Source organism: Nymphalis io, chromosome 17 (genome assembly GCF_905147045.1).
Source record: "Nymphalis io chromosome 17, ilAglIoxx1.1, whole genome shotgun sequence".
Lineage (NCBI taxonomy): Eukaryota > Metazoa > Arthropoda > Insecta > Lepidoptera > Nymphalidae > Nymphalis > Nymphalis io.
In genome coordinates, this window is record NC_065904.1 from 487,896 (window position 1) to 506,736 (window position 18,841).

At 36.7% G+C, this 18,841-nt stretch overlaps 2 protein-coding genes across 2 annotated transcripts; one reads left to right on the top strand and one right to left on the bottom strand.

Moving 5' to 3' along the window:
* Positions 1 to 7,929: 7,929 nt before the first annotated feature.
* LOC126775025 (pro-epidermal growth factor-like) lies at positions 7,930 to 10,747 on the bottom strand. Its single transcript, XM_050496742.1, has one exon. The coding sequence runs from the start codon at positions 10,407 to 10,409 to the stop codon at positions 9,732 to 9,734; it is 678 nt and encodes a 225-aa protein (XP_050352699.1). The 5' UTR covers positions 10,410 to 10,747; the 3' UTR covers positions 7,930 to 9,731.
* A 1,455-nt stretch (positions 10,748 to 12,202) lies between these two features.
* LOC126774985 (general transcription factor IIH subunit 4) lies at positions 12,203 to 18,766 on the top strand. The gene is made up of 11 exons (XM_050496682.1): positions 12,203 to 12,502; positions 12,846 to 12,950; positions 13,381 to 13,512; positions 13,691 to 13,876; positions 13,997 to 14,069; positions 14,788 to 14,895; positions 15,526 to 15,609; positions 16,275 to 16,465; positions 17,102 to 17,216; positions 17,300 to 17,440; positions 18,394 to 18,766. The coding sequence occupies exons 1-11, from the start codon at positions 12,351 to 12,353 to the stop codon at positions 18,535 to 18,537; spliced, it is 1,431 nt and encodes a 476-aa protein (XP_050352639.1). The 5' UTR covers positions 12,203 to 12,350; the 3' UTR covers positions 18,538 to 18,766.
* Positions 18,767 to 18,841: the final 75 nt, after the last annotated feature.

The window sequence follows — 18,841 nt, forward strand, 5'->3', positions numbered from 1 at the left end:
ATCCCACATCTGTTTTACCTATCCTAGTCTAATCCAGTCTTTGCAAACCGAACGGAAACCTAACATTGCTACAACTCTTTCTCAGAATTTCATTTACAAATTTTGAATATTAATTCGATATAACATGACTTATATTAAAAATTATAACATAAGGAGTCAATAACACGAACGTCCTTGGTATCTCCTGTGAGAACGCACCGCGGATGTGTCATTAGGACATAATAATTTGGTCAATAAAACTCTAAACGCTGACAGTAAACATAAACCACTTTCATCTAGAATATAAGGGTTTTCTTATTAGATATTAGTCTGTGTTCTCATGTCCAAAATATACGCAAACAGCGTCGGAGATAAAGCTCGTATAAAACATTAGACAGCATTCTTTGCGAGCGGGTGGCGACGCGGAGCACAGAAACCTCCCACCGAAAACCATTCCAAGACAAACTCAAAATACGTGCGTAGCAATTTCGTGAACAGTTAGCTTACTTAGCTACTACGTAACACTCCACATTACCGACTCTAACTCGTTGAGCACAAGAGCTATATTACTTTGAAGTATGTTGGTGTTTTCCCAGCCGCGATAAAATGTAGTTAAGGAGGAAAATTAAAATATATTATAAGTAGATAAAATCGAATTTTCGAATATAACTTGTATTCGATACGTCGTTTAATTAATGTAAAAGAACTTGCTAAGCATATACGGCCTTACTTATAAATGGTATTTAGCGGATGATCAATCACACAAAGTTGTAAGGTACAAATTAATGGCCTAGCGAATATGGTTAATTCTATTTTTGCTTCAAATACATTTAGCCTTTCATCAATGTACCTAGACATTTTAAATTTTATAGTATCATTGCTTGTCGCGTTATATATGTTATCATTTAATATAATTAATATAATTAAATGATAACATATATAAAATACTTTATTTAAATTGTTCTCAATTGTTAGTTTTAAGCGATATATGTTAAATCAATATCATACACGTTAAAAAGATTTTTATTTTAATTAATTACAAAAAGGTCTTAAGTTAAATATATACTGATGAAACAGAATTATAACAATTTGTACAAATCTTAACATTATTGAATAGTAGTAATAGCCAGTAGTATTTCCCCATTGAATCGCAATCTTGGCAAAAAGTTGTAAATAATTATAAATGATTATGAATAGCTGAAAGGTATGATTTCAATATTATTTATTTCTAGAATATTCCAAACAATACGACGACCTTTCTACAAATAAACAATCACTGACCGCGACAAACAAAACATTGACAATATTTTACATTCAACAGTAGTGTTTATATCTATTAGCCATTGTATGAATCTAAACAGCATTTAATAACTAAACCCATATATATAATAACACGAACATATTTAATTATTTCCGCACTATAGAACGATTGATAGCTGATATGAAATTATATTTGACATAAAAATGCCCAAGATACTAAGTGATCAGCCAACAAAACTTATAGTATAGTTTCATTTCAGGAAATATTTTATATTTCATCGATTAGTTTAAAGAAAAGTTAAAAAGCTCGTTTAGATGTAAATAGAATCAATAATTCTAATTATTTATGTAGATAATTACGTATATCATTTCACAAATAAAATAAATTACCAACGACTACAGATATACAGCTTGATAAAAAACATGTAAATACGCACGTTACGTCGCCTAATAGCCAATAGGAAACGAGATTAACGCGGTTAAAATTTAACACGAATTTAATACTAGGAAGCTATTGAATTAGAGTTATGCAATTTAGTTCTGACCCCCTGGCCTACTGCCCACAGGGCCACTGGGTGAGCAAGTTTTATGTTTGGTTTGTTTTTGTAATATATATTAAATATAAAATTTGTTAACGAAGAAACTTTGGTACCCTTTTAGTTATTTTAAAAATAGTTTATGAAATATACTCAGTTTTCTAGTCTGCGGATAAAGTCCGGTTTGGTTGAAAATAAGAATGTATTGGGATTTGTGTCAATAAATTCTCAGTAGACGTAAGCCTTGAGTAAGTTTTGAAATTGCACTTTTAAACTCCCGTGCCTCGGAAAGCACGTACAGGTTGTTACCCGTAAAGTCTTGCAGCCCAGTCTCTTTCAGCTGGTGTCGGATTTCATCGGATTATAAAAGTAACAAAATAGAGAATTTGAGTTTGCACGCATTTATGCGTTTTAATATCTCTCGCGGAGCTCGCTAGTATCCTTCAAATATGGTTGCAATGGCTTAAATCGATAAGGAGAAAACCATCATCACTAACAGCCAATTCCTTCAATGCTTAAGACAAAATTTAATAACGATCGTTGCTCATCGAACTCCTCTTAACTCTTAATTTGCGATGTTTTTTTTTCATTAAACACGAATCCACGTCATCACGCTATATGGAGCCCGCATTAAAACAAATCAGAAATAAATTACCATTATAATATGTTAAACCGCTCACTAAAAACTACTAAACATATTTATTTATTCCTTATCAACCTACCTTTGTTTGTAAATGTATCAAAATTTCACAGATGATTCTACTAAACAGTCTCAACTCCTGACTTCACTTTTGAAAATTAGAAGCAGTATAATGGTTTTTAGAAGATTAACTTACATCTAGAAGGACTGCAAATTAAACAACAGTATCTTGCAACGCTGTTAGCGCAATGAATTGAGTTAATATAGTTATATGCAAGGATTATAACGATTTAAATTATTACTTTATAATGTAAACACTTCGATGGAACCGTCAAGAAATTCAGTAGTTTAAATGATCCAACAATTGAATTTCCTAAGCATGTTAATTTTATATTGCAAGTATTATAATGCAAGGTGCATTACAATACTTCCAAGCCGTTTTATCATCTATATAATCTTGTGTAGAATAATGTGGCTGATCTATTAATTTATATATAATATAAGATTTAAATTTATTACTTTGCAAATGTAATTACGTTTGCTGTGTTAGGTATTCTATTTCCTTTTCAGTATCCCTGACAAAGTGAGCAAAATTTCATGATGATCGGTTGAATACTTAAGACATGAAAGCGTAACAAACAAACAAATAAACACACTTTCAGATTTCCATATACTGGACGACTGCATTTTAACATTGAGAGTTAAATACGAAATATCTTTGATTTAAAAAGAAAACAAAGTTACATTATACCTAGGTACATGTTGTACCACAGCAATGAGTCACGTGACCTAGGCTCGGCTAGGTAATGTCTAATCTGTTAGCAATGTGACAATATAGAGCCGTAATTGGACATAAACGTATCGAGTGAGTTTCTCCACGCATGCGCGGTAATTTCATTGTACATTATCAGTGAGAATTTAAATAATACTAGCCTATTGCATCTCTACGTATTAACAAATGATTTATGATTAATTACCTCTTTCCGTAAGAAAGTGCTACTTAACAACTTAACTTATATAATTATCATACTGACACTAGTAATAAATTATACCATAATGAGTCGTATTTAAACTGTTCATTCTGATGTTTAAGTTATATTAAATGTTACCAAACATAAGTAAAAACATACACAGAATTACGGTTATAACATCGTCTTTCAAGTTTAAATTTAATGTAAGTAAAGTTTCCAGTTCGGAATGTGCTCGTAAAATCTACTGAGAAGAACCGATGAAAAACTCTGTAGTTAGTCTTTTTAATCAACACTAATATTGTAAAAGTGAAGTAAGTCACGGCTAAACTACAGAACCGTTTTGATGAAATTTGGTGTGAAGCAAGCTTAAGCCCTGAAGAAGGGCATAGGCTTTTTATACCTAACTAAGGGGCGGATAAAGCCGCGGGCCAAAACTAGTAGAGCAGCTCTTACGTTACCTACGGTTTGAAATGCGATGGTTCTATTCTGCCCAAAACCTATAACAAACAATAAAAACAAATACACTCTAGAATCTCAACCACGTATGACGTCATCGCATCCTTCAAATATCCGTCCGAGTTAAATCCACGATCCATTAGCAACAGTTCCGCTATAACATATTTTATCGCCAATTATGTTTCTTCATCAAACGATAACTCGGTCATTCATTACATATTATACGTGGGTTGAGTAGTTACGCGGTCGTAAAACCAACTTGTGTTGATGTGACGGGTACGTCACTATGAGACAAATATATTTAATTGATGAATAAATAAAAATATAACACAGAAAGAGCGCCAGCGTCATGAAGATTGGCGTGCTTTTTGAATGTTCTTATTTAGTCATAATTTCTTGTCATTATTAACAATTATAAATAGGATATTATAGATACAAAATATATTCTAACTATAGTTTGCCCAGTAGTTGAATTTCGACCATAATCATTATTCAAGAAGAGTAGAAAATATTCTATACTTATATGAGTTAGAATGTTTTGAATATATTTTTTCAATTTTTTTTAATAACACAAACTTCAAACAAAAAAAATTGGTTGACAAACTGAGAAAAAGGTACTGAACTGTTTTGTCTTTGCCTATTATAGATCTATTATATATATACATTGATAGATATAATAGATTACTCGTATTAGTATTATATAGTTGTAATGCTTGTGGTTGACATTAGTCTTAAACGTTTCAATACCTAAAATAAATGGAGTGAAAAGAAAAATATTTATTGACACTGCAAGTACTATTATTTTTAAAGAAAAAAAAACGATTGAAATATAAAAATAGCTTACCAATAAAAGTGGGATCTTCCTCGAACAAAAGTTCCGACAAATTGTAACAACGCAAAACATTGTTGTTTAGCGTTAGAATATCTAATGAAGTAATTTAGTACTAAATATTTAAGCATATTATTTAATTTTTATCTTTAAGCTTCAACGTACATGGTAAATCAACTTAAGGCGCGTGACATAATTAACTTGTAAGTACAATATCGGCAAAAGATATACTCACCTAAACTTATCAGCTAATTCATATTTTTCGATAACACCGCACGCCCGATGAAGGGTACTTCATTAAACAATGATGAGATAAAAGACAGGTGACACGTGCGTTTCGATTTTTTCAGCCCACCCTCGATCCTGACTCGTTTAAGAGCCGAAAAACTGGTACATGCACTAAATTAAGCAAAAAGATAATAAGTAGGTAACTTTGATAAAAGATTAATTAATAAGCCATATAAACATACATATTTCAGAAAAAAACACTACATGCAACTTACACGAACATTATCTGTTGCCAAAACAATTTATAAAATCATAATAATTAAAAGCTGCTTTATAAATTAAATGTAGCAAAAACTCAAAACTAAAAAAAAAACGATATTAATATCGCCAATTTATAAAAACACAAACAATGTGACGCATAAGTGCACTACACTTATTTAGGTGATCTATATTGCTATCTTTTTTATGCGCGCACGCAGCCCGCGCACGTGCTGCCATCTGTCACAGGAAGAGGCACTCGTGCGGACGATGGGCTTCCAAACAGCCTGACGAGGTGTGTGACAGCTCGTCACAGGTGCTCAGACGAAAAACTGACTTGACTGGTTCGCGCACTCGCTATTGTTACTTCAATAAAATGTTATCTTGCGTTATCCTTATATTTTCCACTAATCGCAATATGTTGCAACATGTTTGAATTACCTGTAGTAATAATGACCCAATTCATTTAACCATGTTGAATATTTTTAAGAGATAGATATAGAATAACAGATAAATATTTATTTTTCTAATGCGATAAAATTCAATCTGTATACATTATCATTGAAAATAAACAAATGATCTATTTCCCCATCACTGTCGGCGTCGTTTGTCCTAATGATGAAATCATGTCGAAAATTAACCAAGTGGCATAATTCAATAAAACATCCGCAAACCGGAGGCAGTGCTTCGTAACAGAGGCCGACATAATGGATTCTCCGCTCCGATTTCACCAAACGACAATCACCGTTGACCTAACGTAACACGGTGCACAATAGCGTTCACGTCTAAAACCCTGATAGCGTAGTAGGAAGATTTTCGCAGAGCATAATGACAAAGTGGGACGGGCACGTAGGCATGTTAATTGGACGCAATGACCACTGGCCGATGCCCATAAAGGAAGCAAGTGTGGGCAGAGCGACGCTCCGTCTAAAATCGCAGCCAGCTTTTAGACCTCTAACTCTCCAGCATCATCCGCATCTTTACCCTGTTTGTTTATTTCGGAGGGAGGTACGGGAGGTCAAGCTACGTTGGTGATGAGAAGCTGGATGTCTCCTACAATTGTCTCGTTTTGCCTTGAATTGATGTGTTCATTCACAGTTTTGCTCGTGGCCGTAATCAAATAACTTAGTATTTTATATCTTACGTTGACTTCTTGAATTGAACGATTTATTATTTTATATCAACCTATTGAATTACTGTGACTTTTATATCAGCGAATACACAATTTTTAAAGAACAAAATAGATTTAATTATTTTATTTTATTTATTTATTTTATTAATAGACAGATATAATAAGATTTAATAAAGAACCTTGTACCTATTGATTAAGAAAACTAATACTTACGCTAAGGAAGACTAAATATAAAGCATTAAGCTTTTCTTATTGCGTATCTCACCCGTATTATAATATTAGACTGAAATAATAACCGTTATCCCACACAAATAATGATCTAATAAATAGTATATTGCTAATGTTTTTTTATTCGCTGCGCGATTACGTTGATTGTGGCAAAGATAACAGGAATGTAGTTAAATTACTGCATATTGTGTAACAGCACGCAGCCGACAAATATTTCGCATAACCGCTAACAAACCAAGCAGAACAGCTCACTAACAGTTCTTACGAACATTGAAATTGGTTAAACCAATAAAACGGATTTTTGAAATAACAGCTATTTTTTAAATGACCCAACGAAGCCGTAAACATATTTCTTTAATCCCTATTCATGACGCGTCGACATCCTGCCTAATTCCGACAAAATGGGTAAGTTCCTTCGTAAGTATTGAACTCCGAAAACGGCTTTAATCTACTTCGGAGCGGCGTCTATTTCGGTCGTTGTCCATCCATCGGGAACTTGTGATACGCAGCTATTCCGGGCGGGGCAGGTTTTCGGGGAATGTCAACAAACGAACGGCCACTCATTCAATGAACTCTATGCATGCGACGCCGGTGGCGGACCGGTCTGCCTCACGCTCTCGGTTATCTATTCATAAAAATATGCTCCCAGAGCCTCAATGGGCTGCCAGTGTGCCTTTTTTCCAAGTCCTTTATACAGCGCCGTACTAACGCACCGTTAAATTTTAATCCCGATTGTATAATTCTTCGTAAAAACGATTAGTCCTTCATTCGATTTCATTCATAAATTTGTATATTATTATTTGCAAGTTCTATTGCAATATTTTATATAAATATCACTAAATAACGTTTTCTTTTTAATGGTAAAAAGCAAAGTTACTATAACTTACATCGATGCGGGTTTGTTGATATAATTATTAGTATATGTATATAGTTTATGAACAAACTCATCTTAATTCGATTTAAATAAAAGGTGTATTCCACAAGTTTACCAAAAGCGACATGTATTGTGTAGTGTGGGTGGCCTATTGGCAACTGTCTTTACGTATGCGACTGACGTACTCGGTTTGCCCAATCTCTCATTAAAATATTTGCACAACTTACTTTACTTTATCGATAGAAACTTGTTTAGTCGATGTAGTTCAATTAGCAAAAAGTTAGGGATCTGTCGGTGTTTATACGAAACGAGGTCAAGATTAAAATAATTATCGAATATTGTATACGGAGCTCGGAGGAACACAAGCGATCCGTTCTTTGAGAACGTACAATTTCACCTGACAATAACCGAATATTCCGTCCGAGAAGATTCGATAAATTGTAGAATTCAATGCATCTTTGTCCATTCATGGAGTAATACGTGGCGATAGCGTAGGTGGTGAATTTAAGGCGGGCGAGACGAATGAAAAACATTTTTAAGGATTTAGTTTCGTATAATTTTCTTTTAACAAATGATCAATAGAAAACTGTATAATTAACAATGTAGCATCTTAACAGATATTTCAAAATTATTAGCGATGTAGGTAATATTTTACATATACTTTGGAATGTTCATATAAACGATCTCATATGAATCGATACAACAGGACTCTCACAACACTCATTCGATGGAAGTTTTCTCGCTTTGGGAACTGAGAAGCTGGCGACATCACATTATACGTCAAACACATGAAATAGCCATAGGAATGGTAGAGAACGGTCTAGAGTAAAACAAAACCAAGTTATCAGTCCCCAAATACATATGAGAGGACGCAGTCCATAAACAATTTGCTATTTTTTTGTGTCACCCCTACAGTATGAGCCGCCTAGAGCGATTAACAATATTAACACAGCTTTAAGAACATGACGATTGAGGGAAAGACCGTAAAACATTGTTTACTAGATAGTGAGAGGTTAACGATGAACTTTGTGTAAGAACTAGAAATGGAGCGGGCAGCCGACACTGCAAGAGTGATCTTATACACCATCCAATGTTTTACGATTTTTACAATAATACAAAACGAGATTCAGAGTGAGATTACAATTACAATAGGGATACGATACGATAGGCGAGGCCGTGCTTAGCAAGGTTTAATTGCAACCGTTAATAATTATTAGGCGAAATGGATGCGGCCGATCATCGACTTTTAACTAAATAAAGCAGTCAATAAATAAATGTTCATAAATATCTAATAAATACCTACACGGGCTATATTTACAAGAAGCCTTCTCATTAAGGGCACATCTCAGCCTTTAAACGAATATAATACAGCGCTATCCCAGTGGGATATCAGGTATAAATTAAAAAATAAAGTAAAGCTGCCGGCTTAACACTCGTATTACAAAATAATACTGACACCAGTAAAATACTCATCCGCGCGATGGAATGTGCGGGCTGCGCGCCCGGGGCTACGGTGATAGGAACTGCACTACTCGCTACTGCCTCAAAAGCATCCAAATTCATCACATTCTATCTTTATAGAACTATAAATACAATTAACATTGATTCACAACTATCTAGACAGTACGCCCTGCGGCTGGGCCAACCATGAGGCCTGCACATGCTCCGGACCCTCAACATACAAATAGTCCTCATATTACAATGTTTGCATTGCAACGGATCGACCGATTGCGATGCACGGCATCATAACCAGGGCCTACATCGAGCCCTTTTACTAAACATTTGGTACATTACAAAACAATAACATGCAGTGGGACCAGAGACATCAGCAGGAAACATTTGTCTCTTTGATGCAAATAAGCCAAACTACATTTATCAGTTTTTCAATTAACAATCCAATAAGAATTTAAATACAGCAAACAGATACTGAGATAAGTTATTTACATCATAGAGACAAATCTCCTGCATCCTGCGATATAGTGCCAACAATACACAACAGAACAGCTCTACTTGAAGCGAGTAGCATTAGGTACATGGTCGTCGCTAATCTCACAAGTCCAATACACTGAATATGAACAAAATAATACAGATTACATTTCACAAACACCGAGGGAAGGACTGAAATTTGACAAATGCAACACTTCAGAATGGCTCGGATCCGGTATGTATATGTACAAAAGAAATTACTTCAAAATAAATTATGAGCTTCGTAAAATAATTATCACATAAATTTTATATCTCCCGGTCTCTCCACATAACTTAACACATAATCTAACTATATGTACACAAGATACAGTATGAACAGGTCGCTCTGGCAGAGTCCGAGGAACAAACACGGCACTAGCGCGGAGGAGGCGCGGGCGCGGGCGCCGCACACAGCTGCACGCGGCCCCGCGGCGCCGCCACCGCCACCAGCTGCACCAGCCCGCGCTCCGGCGACAGCGGCGCCTTGCCTCGCCGGTGCAGGCGCACCCATGCGCCGAAGCAGACTAGAATCGCGAGGAACACCGCCACCGTCGCGCCGCCCGCTATCGACGCTGTCTCCATCATGAGCTGCCGGCTCGTCAGCATGTACGAGTCGTCCAGGTCCTTGAACTCGCACCGCGGGCCCACGTATCCACTCTGACACTCGCAGTTGTAGATGGGGCTGTCCGAAATGACGACGGTGAAGCACTTTCCGCCGTTGAGACAGTAGTATTCCGAGTAATCAGGCTCGCACTTAAAGATGGGGAAGGTGACATTCAGGCGCGGCTGCGGCTGCGGCTGCGGCGGCGGGCGCTGCGGGCGCGCCGGCCTCGCCGGCCGCTTGGAGATGGAGCTGGAGCAGGCGCCCGCCAGCGCCCAGGCCGCCGATACCACCGCCCACCACACTACCAACGACTGCATTGTCCGCTGGCTCCGGACGCTCGCCGCTCGCGGTGAGTGCACGATTTTGACATTGGACGGTGACTTATACGAAATCCGAGAGGCGATGACATGACCGCTTTCGAATTTCGAACTCGAACCCTTCGCTCGCATCCGCGTCGGCGGTCCGCCCAGACATGTTTCCTGTGTCAACTTTTTTTACGTCGACGATCACTCGCTCATGACGGAGGCGCGGTTTCTACGAGCGCCCGAGATATCGCATCGATCCCTCCGCGGGCATGTCGAAAGTGAAACACTAAACTACGTTGTACACTTTGTTCGTGGTTTACAATTATTCACGGAGCACATACACACAATGTCCCGTTCGAAATGTTATACACAAAATGGTGCTGAGCGAAACGGAATATAGCACTGTACTCGACGAGTTGTCTATGCGCGACTGACGGAAGGCGTCTACTGCATCCGCCATCTGCCGACGAGAATGAATGCGGTGAACTCGCCGCCGAGCGCTAGTGTGTGCCTGTCTGTATAGTAACTATAGCTGTGTGCGATAAGAATAAACATGTGTGAGTACACTTTTTTCTTTTGTATGGGACAAAAGAGATTATAAAATCCCATTGGTGTAGTCTTATACAGGCAATATGTTAGTTAATTTCTTGTTACTACAAACTTGAACCTTACTGCTTTGGAGACCAAAACTTCAACTTTAAATTTATTTTTTGTAATCAAAACAATTTTTGAAAAAGTCATTCTCATGAAATTTTTAGTTTTACTTTACTAGATAATTTATTAAAACTATCATTTTAATTTAATGTTTTAATAATGACACGGATAGTATATACCGCAAGTTTTTTTATACATAATAAATTCTTTGTTATATCACGTAGCTATGTTAATAGTTAAATTCTAAACCGGCCTTCAAGGGATAAACTTTTTACATGGTAAATATCATAATACCTTTTTTAAATAATAAAAGTTAATATTTCTTCCCTTAAAACGTATTTAGTCGTTTCTAGTAAACTGAAACTATATAATTTATTTTATATACTATTAGTAATGAAATTTTACGTCACATTACATATTGTTAGATTAAAAAAATGAAATACATAATTCATGGTCCCTTGACATTCTATTGATAAGATTATAAATAAAAAACCAAAGATTTGGTACCTAAACAAGTTAAGCATAGTGCCTATTAAAAAAAACTAACACACTCATAGCCTCGTAACAGAAGCTATCTTATGAAAGTTAGAAATACAATTAAGACCAATCTCTATTTTTTATATACTTATTCATCCTATGAATCAATTGGCTGTAGTAAACGAAACGGCAGACATGTTTGTCACTCTGTTCAAGAAACGTCCTGTATCTTATGTTTATGATCAAAATAAAAAACATTTAAAACAAACAAAATATTTATATGAGTTCGTAAATTGATGTAGTTGAATAAAACATTATTCTTATTAATTTTCTTTGTTTAAGCTGTTCTTGTGGAAATTTTATTAAAATATTTATTTATAAAATACGAAATAAATGACTGCAATTCCTTTGATGATTTAGTAAATTAGTCAACAATATATTTAAACTGCTAAATAATAAAATATATAATTGATAACATATTTTAATTTAAATAATTATTTTTTCATGTTAAAAAAAATTTGGCAAGCTTTCGCGAGCGAAAACCATGCGCGCTAATATCATTCTTTTGTGGAGGAACAATATTTTATTTTAGTGTTCTGGTATAAGGGTAAGTTTTAGTAGTTAAAAAAATGCCCTTTTGTCTATAAATAAATATAAATTATTTTATTTTAATATCAAATCAGCTAGTCTCGTAAACTTTATAATGAAAGCTGATTTTATTTGATCTTTGCTTAAAGAAAAATCAACAAAAAAAAGTTAAATGTTATTTGTCACTGTCACATTTTCTTCAGCACTTCAATTCAGACACCCAGTATGTTGTCAACTTGTCAAGCTTTGTGAAATTGTTATGTTTATAGAAGTTGACTTAAAGTTGATGTATTTATATACTATAAAAATAAAATTGTGCAAATATATGTTACCTTTCTCACTTTTAGTTCAAAGCGCTTGATAGCTATGTCAGAGTCATCTAAATCAAAGTCTTCTTCAAATATTAACCCATCGCCGACATTACAGTGCAAGGATCTTCATGAGTATTTAAAAAGTCGCTCACCACAGTTTTTAGAGACATTATACAATTACCCAACTATATGCTTAGCTGTTTACCGGTAAGATAAACAAATCGTTAATTTAAATATATAAAAAAGCATAAAGGTTATGTTAGTAAAACAACTCGTTTATCATTAATTCTGTCTATATCCGTATAAAGGATAATCCTTTGAACAGAATCAGGTCAAGTTTATAAATACCGTATAAATATTTGAAAAGATTAATTAAAAGACACACTCTTTCTACATAGTATATATATTGTCTAGTACATTTTAAAATTCTCAGTGATAATACAATTTTAATAGTTAATTAGTTAATTTTGATAGCAGTTTTCTTTGCTTAAATGTAATATATTTCATTAGGTATCTATATGTTAATTTTTGTTTTGTTTCATTTTTATAGTGAGCTGCCGGAGTTAGCGAGGCACTTTGTAATCCGTCTGCTGTTTGTGGAGCAGCCCGTACCACAGGCGGTAGTTGCATCATGGGTTACACAAACACATGCCAAGTATGATTATTTATTTAAAATTATTTTTATAATTGCAAACAATAGTCTTTTCCCATTTTCATAACAAAAAAAAGTGCTATAAATATATTAAATAGTAATACTTATAAACTATAATATTCCCTATGCAGTTGGCAAGCCGCCATTGAGAATGATCACTATAGATGGAATAGTTAGGAGAACCGTATCACACCACGATCATCACTGGAAATGCATAAAAATGCAATAAATGTACATTGTAGAAATTATAAAAAAAGAGTACTCTAAATAGTGTCTAACAACTTTTTGTAAACATTTAAAAATAAATGGTTATATTCTTAAATGTAAAACATATGTCAAATCAGAATTAAATACCAAATTTTAAAAATAGTAGATATATTTTAATAGTTTACTTGAACGGAGTATAAAAGTACTTGCATTCAACACTTTCCAGAGAACAAAGTAAAGCATGCGAGGCACTCTCAGAGCTGTCAGTGTGGCAGGAGGCACCGATACCTGGTGGGCTACCTGGGTGGATGCTTTCGCAGTCATTCAAGAAAAATCTTAAAGTTGCTCTACTTGGAGGGTAGGTTCAGTTTAAAACAATATTATTCATATTTACAATTGTCAAACAATTTTTTCTCTGATTATGTAAAAATCTATGAGTAAAACTAAACTGTTCTAATTAAATATACCGTAGAGCGCAAAAAGGTGATATGCAAAATGCTAAATATGTATATGTTGTCATATTGTCATTATTACAGCGGGCGGCCATGGAGCATGTCGTCGTCGCTGGAGCCGGACGGCAAGGCGCGCGACGTGGCGTTCCTGGACGCGTACGCGCTGGAGCGCTGGGAGTGCGTGCTGCACTACATGGTGGGCTCGGCGCAGACCGAGGGCATCAGCGCCGACGCCGTACGCATCCTGCTGCACGCCGGCCTCATGACCAGGTAACCAGCTCTTGTGGATGTTAGAGAACTACTTCAACAATTATTAGAGAAATATATAGAATATTCGCATGACTGTGTTTTCAAATCATTATAAGTCACAGTTGAAATATTGATTTACAGAGATGCAGAAGATGGTACAGCCGTGATAACAAGGGCTGGATTCCAATTTCTACTGCTCAGCACAGCTAAACAGGTACAGATGATTTTGGTTTATGATTCAACACTGACTGCCATTTTAAGTTATTACCCTTACAGTGTCAATAATTTGCGCTCACTAGTTACATCTGCCATAAAATGTTTTGTTTTTTATAGTAACACTATGGCTTATGGCACTATGGATCAAAAGCATAATTAAAATCTTTGTATTCCACCAGTAGCGGCAACTGTTTATTTTAGCTAAATATGCTTAGAACAAAATTTGTGTTGACCATAGGAAAAGCGACATGATTCGCTCTACCACTAAAATATTTCCATTTGGCTGAGAGGATACCTGTTTGCATATTCTCGGGCAGGCTCTCTCTTGTCGGCTTTTAATATATACAGTACAGTAACAGCCTGTGAATGTCCCACTGCTGGGCTAAGGCCTCTCCCTTTTGAGGAGAAAGTTTGGAGCTTATTCCACCACGCTGCTCCAATGCGGGTTGGTAGAATACACATGTGGCAGAATTTCAATGAAATTAGACACATGCAGGTTTCCTCACGATGTTTTCCTGCAGCGTCAAGCACAAGATGAATTATAAACACAAATTAAGCACATGAAAATTCAGTGGTGCTTGCCCGGGTTTGAACCCACGATCATCGGTTAAGATTCACGCGTTCTAACCACTAGGCCATCTCGACTTTTAATATATATTAAAACAATATATATATATATAGAAAGAAAATGTGATATATAATATAATTGCTCGCAGGTGTGGTTGTTCCTGCAGCACTACCTGCACACCGCGGAGAAGCGCAGTCTGAGCGCGGCCGAGTGTCTCGCCTTCCTCTACCAGCTCAGCTTCAGCACGCTCGGGAAGGTACTCTACAATGCCTAAGTCATTATACTCATAAAAAATGCATAAATAAATCTATAATAAAATTAAAAAATATATTATAATAATAAAAAATTGTAACATATACAAATATGTTTTAAGTCATTAAAAAAGAAGATGAATGAAACATTTATCATGTAAAAGTTATTATTGTGCTTTAAAAAAAATAGCCGTAAATATGAACATAAAAATATTTCATTTTGCGATATTAGTATTGTTAAAAAAAATACAAAATATTACAAGCAATAATAATAATGGCTATTATCAATTAATTCATGTCTTTCATCATATTTTGTAAACATATAATTAATTACAAAACTTGGAATTAGCGAACCTCTGATCAAGTTCGGATTATTTAAATCGATTTTAATCTGAATGGGCCTTAATATGACAATAATATATATTTTACTTGGTGGTAGGGCTTTGTGCAAGCCCATCTGGTTAGGTACCCCCCACTCATCACATACAGGTTTCAAGGGTGAATGAGCCGATGTAATTGCATAATTATGCTGTAAGTTATGATATGATATATGACTATTTACTATTAGAAGCCTCATACATATATGTACATTATATTATATATAAATTAAAATATTAATAATTTTCATTTGTCAGGATTACAGCACAGAAGGTATGAGTAACAACATGTTGGTGTTCCTCCAGCATTTGAGGGAGTTTGGTCTCGTCTATCAGAGGAAGGTGAGGATTGTTTATTTAATTATGTGTTTTAAAATGTTTCCATGATGAATGATGAATATTGAAATGGTTTTTGAACAATTATGATTAAGATTTAACTAAAAATTAATTTAATAAAATAAAGTATGTGTGTATATTTTTACTGGTGGTAGAGCTTTGTGCAAGCTCGTCTGGGTAGGTACCACCCGCTCATCAGATATTCTACCGCAAAACAGCAGTACTTGGCATTGTTGTGTTCCGGTTTGAAGGGTGAGTGAGCCAGTGTAATTACAGGCACAAGGGACATAACATCTTAGTTCTCAAGGTTGGTGGCGCATTGGTGATGTAAGCGATAGTTAACATTTCTTACAATGCCAATGTCTATGGGCGTTTGTGACCACTTGGTGGAAGATGTACTTGTTTAAGTGAGATAACATTTTGTACCAATCTATATTGGAGCTGCATGATTTAATAAGGATTAAAAAAAAAATCTATGAGATGATAAGACTTCCCTAAGACATATAAAAGTTGATATTTATTTTACTAAAACTATGCTTGCCAGAACAATAAGACAATAATATCTTATTTCGTTATAATAATATCAGTAAAACACTGTTTATTATGGCAAAAAGAATCCATAGTTAACCATCCATAGTTAAGTAAATAATAAGTTTGTTCGGTAACCCCAGCGCAAGGCGGGCCGCTTCTACCCCACGCGGCTGGCGCTGAACATCACGTGCGTGAAGGACGGCATCGCGCCGCTGGAGGCCGCCGCCAGCGCCGGCTACATCCTCGTCGAGACCAACTACCGCGTCTACGCCTACACGCAGACCTCGCTGCAGGTCGCCCTGCTCGGCCTGTTCTGCGAGCTCATCTACAGGTACCGACCGCCGCCGGCAAAACGGTAGCCGGACAAAATACGCATGTCAATATTAATTATTCACATAACATATAATTTTACTTGGTTGACTGCCTCGTATGGTTCTAGTCCCAGGTCGGGCCAATAAAAAGTTATTGGGTTTTTTGTCGAAAAATCTCAGTAGCAGCCCAGAGTCTGGAAGTTGGAAGTGTGTACACTCCCGTGCCTCGGAAAGCACGTAAAGCGTTGGTTCTGCGCCTGAACTCTTTCCGGTCGTGCCGGATTGCCGTCCCATCGGATTATGAGAGTTAGAGAAAGAGAGAGCACCTGTGTTTGCGCACACACTTGTGCACTATAATATCTCCTGCGCAGTTGGCTAACCTCTCTTGAGATTGGGCGCCGGGGCCGAAATCGGTCCGGAAAACATCAATTTTACTTAGTGGGAGGACTTTGTGTAAGCCTAGGTAGATACCACTCAGTTATCAGATATTCTACCGCCAAACAGTAATACTAATACAAGCACGTATACATACTGAAAGGAGGTAACATTTCAGTTCCCAAGATTGGTGGCACTTTGGCGGTGTAAGGAATGGTTATTATTTCTTACATCGTCAAAGTGTACGCACGGTGGTGACCACCTTCCTATAACCCGCGCAGGTTCCCCGACGTGGTGGTGGGCGTGCTGACGCGCGAGTCGGTGCGCGCGGCGCTGCGCGGCGGCATCTCCGCGCAGCAGATCATCCGCTACCTCGAGCAGCACGCGCACCCGCAGGTACCGCCGCCCCCCCCACCCCCCCGCGCCGCCCCCCCCGCGCCGCCCACGCGTGACGCGCTACTATCACTGCGTTATTGCAGATGATGAAGTCTGAGACGACCGGCATCAGGACCTCTTCGATGTTGCCGCCCACCGTCGTGGACCAGATCCAGCTGTGGGAGAGCGAGCGGAACAGGTTCACGTACACCGAGGGCATCGTCTACAACCAGTTCCTGTCGCAGGTGCGCCTAGCTCTAACGAGTGCTTTAGTATATCCCTCGAACAGAAAGGATCTGAACTATTTTGTCTGTCTGTGCATAAATAGAATCTCTCTAATCGACAATCTTTTTTTAATACATATTAGCGCAGCCTATTTTTTTAAGGAATTGCTAATATTCCTATTTACCGTCCACTTCACACTCACTCACATGCAACTTTTATATCGTTAAGCTCGCAAACGGTTGCGTTGTTGACATTTCATTTTCTCTTTTTTTTTTGTTTGGTAGTTATTAACGAGCTTTAGTGTTATCAATAAAATAAATTGAATTAAGGTTAGAGAATTAAGGTTTGAAACGTGAAAATCCCTAATATATGTTTTCCTCAAATTTTAAACAATAACGATAATGGTCGAATTTTGACCATTTCGGACATTGGCAGAGAACTAGTGGTATTTAGTCGAGGAGTATGTTTATTTTTATTTTATTGAAATAAAATTTAGTATAAATTTCTTTAAGTATAAACTTTTAATTTGTTTAAAAATTTACTTAATTACTACCCTTTGTTTATGTTTTTTTTTTTTGGTCTTTATTTAAATATTTTTATTTTCTGTTTTTATTCTACTTTTGATTTGTATATTTTGTAATTGTGTTTGTGAATGGTGTGTTCTCCTGTAATCGGTTGCATGGTTAGTTTTAAGTTAATGTGAAAAGTGATTTGAATGTGTCTTACGTCCAACTATTGGAGATCCATATAAATAAATAAATTAAGGATTATCCTTAGTAGCTATTACTTTAAATTATTTGTCGCTATCTCTGAAGTGCCAGTGGAAATATTTTATTATAAAATAGTATTTTACAACGTAACCCGTTGAAACGGCGACTTGGTGACCATCTGACGCAAAGAGATCGTTTCCAAAAATACTTTTATAAAAGCAATCTAACGGGCCGTTTTATTTGGTGGCCCCGCGTGCGCGCAGGCGGAGTTCGGCGTGCTGCGCGAGTACGCGTCGCGCTGCGGGTTCCTCACGTGGCACAGCGAGCGCGCGCGCACGCTCGTGCTCACGCGCGCCGCGCACGACGACGTCAAGCGCTTCTGGAAGCGGTACTCCAAGTCCTCGTGAGCCGCCGGCGCTCGCACGCGGGCCTCGTTCGTTCTCCGTCACGTCGGTGCGACGATCGGCTCGGTTCACGACGTGGGCCAAGGGATACTCCCGACATTGCTCTTTCAAGATTTGTGCCAACGGTTGACTTCGAGGTCATTTCGTCTCGTGACTTTGTATTTTAGGAGTATTTGTTAATAATTATTAAGACTGTTAATTATACATACTTGTAAATAAGTAGTATTTGTAATATTTCTTAACTTTTTTTCTCCTCCCCTCCCGCACATACTATCCCCCTATGCGCGTAGTTAAACTGATTAGATGG

Excerpts from the sequence above, each read along its gene's own strand:
- LOC126775025 (XM_050496742.1), bottom strand. The coding sequence starts at position 10,409 with ATGCGAGCGAAGGGTTCGAGTTCGAAATTCGAAAGCGGTCATGTCATC.
- LOC126774985 (XM_050496682.1), top strand. The coding sequence starts at position 12,351 with ATGTCAGAGTCATCTAAATCAAAGTCTTCTTCAAATATTAACCCATCG. Across the intron at positions 13,513-13,690 it reads AAAGTTGCTCTACTTGGAGG|CGGGCGGCCATGGAGCATGT; the intron begins GTAGGTTCAGTT and ends TCATTATTACAG. Across the intron at positions 17,217-17,299 it reads AGCAGCACGCGCACCCGCAG|ATGATGAAGTCTGAGACGAC; the intron begins GTACCGCCGCCC and ends GCGTTATTGCAG.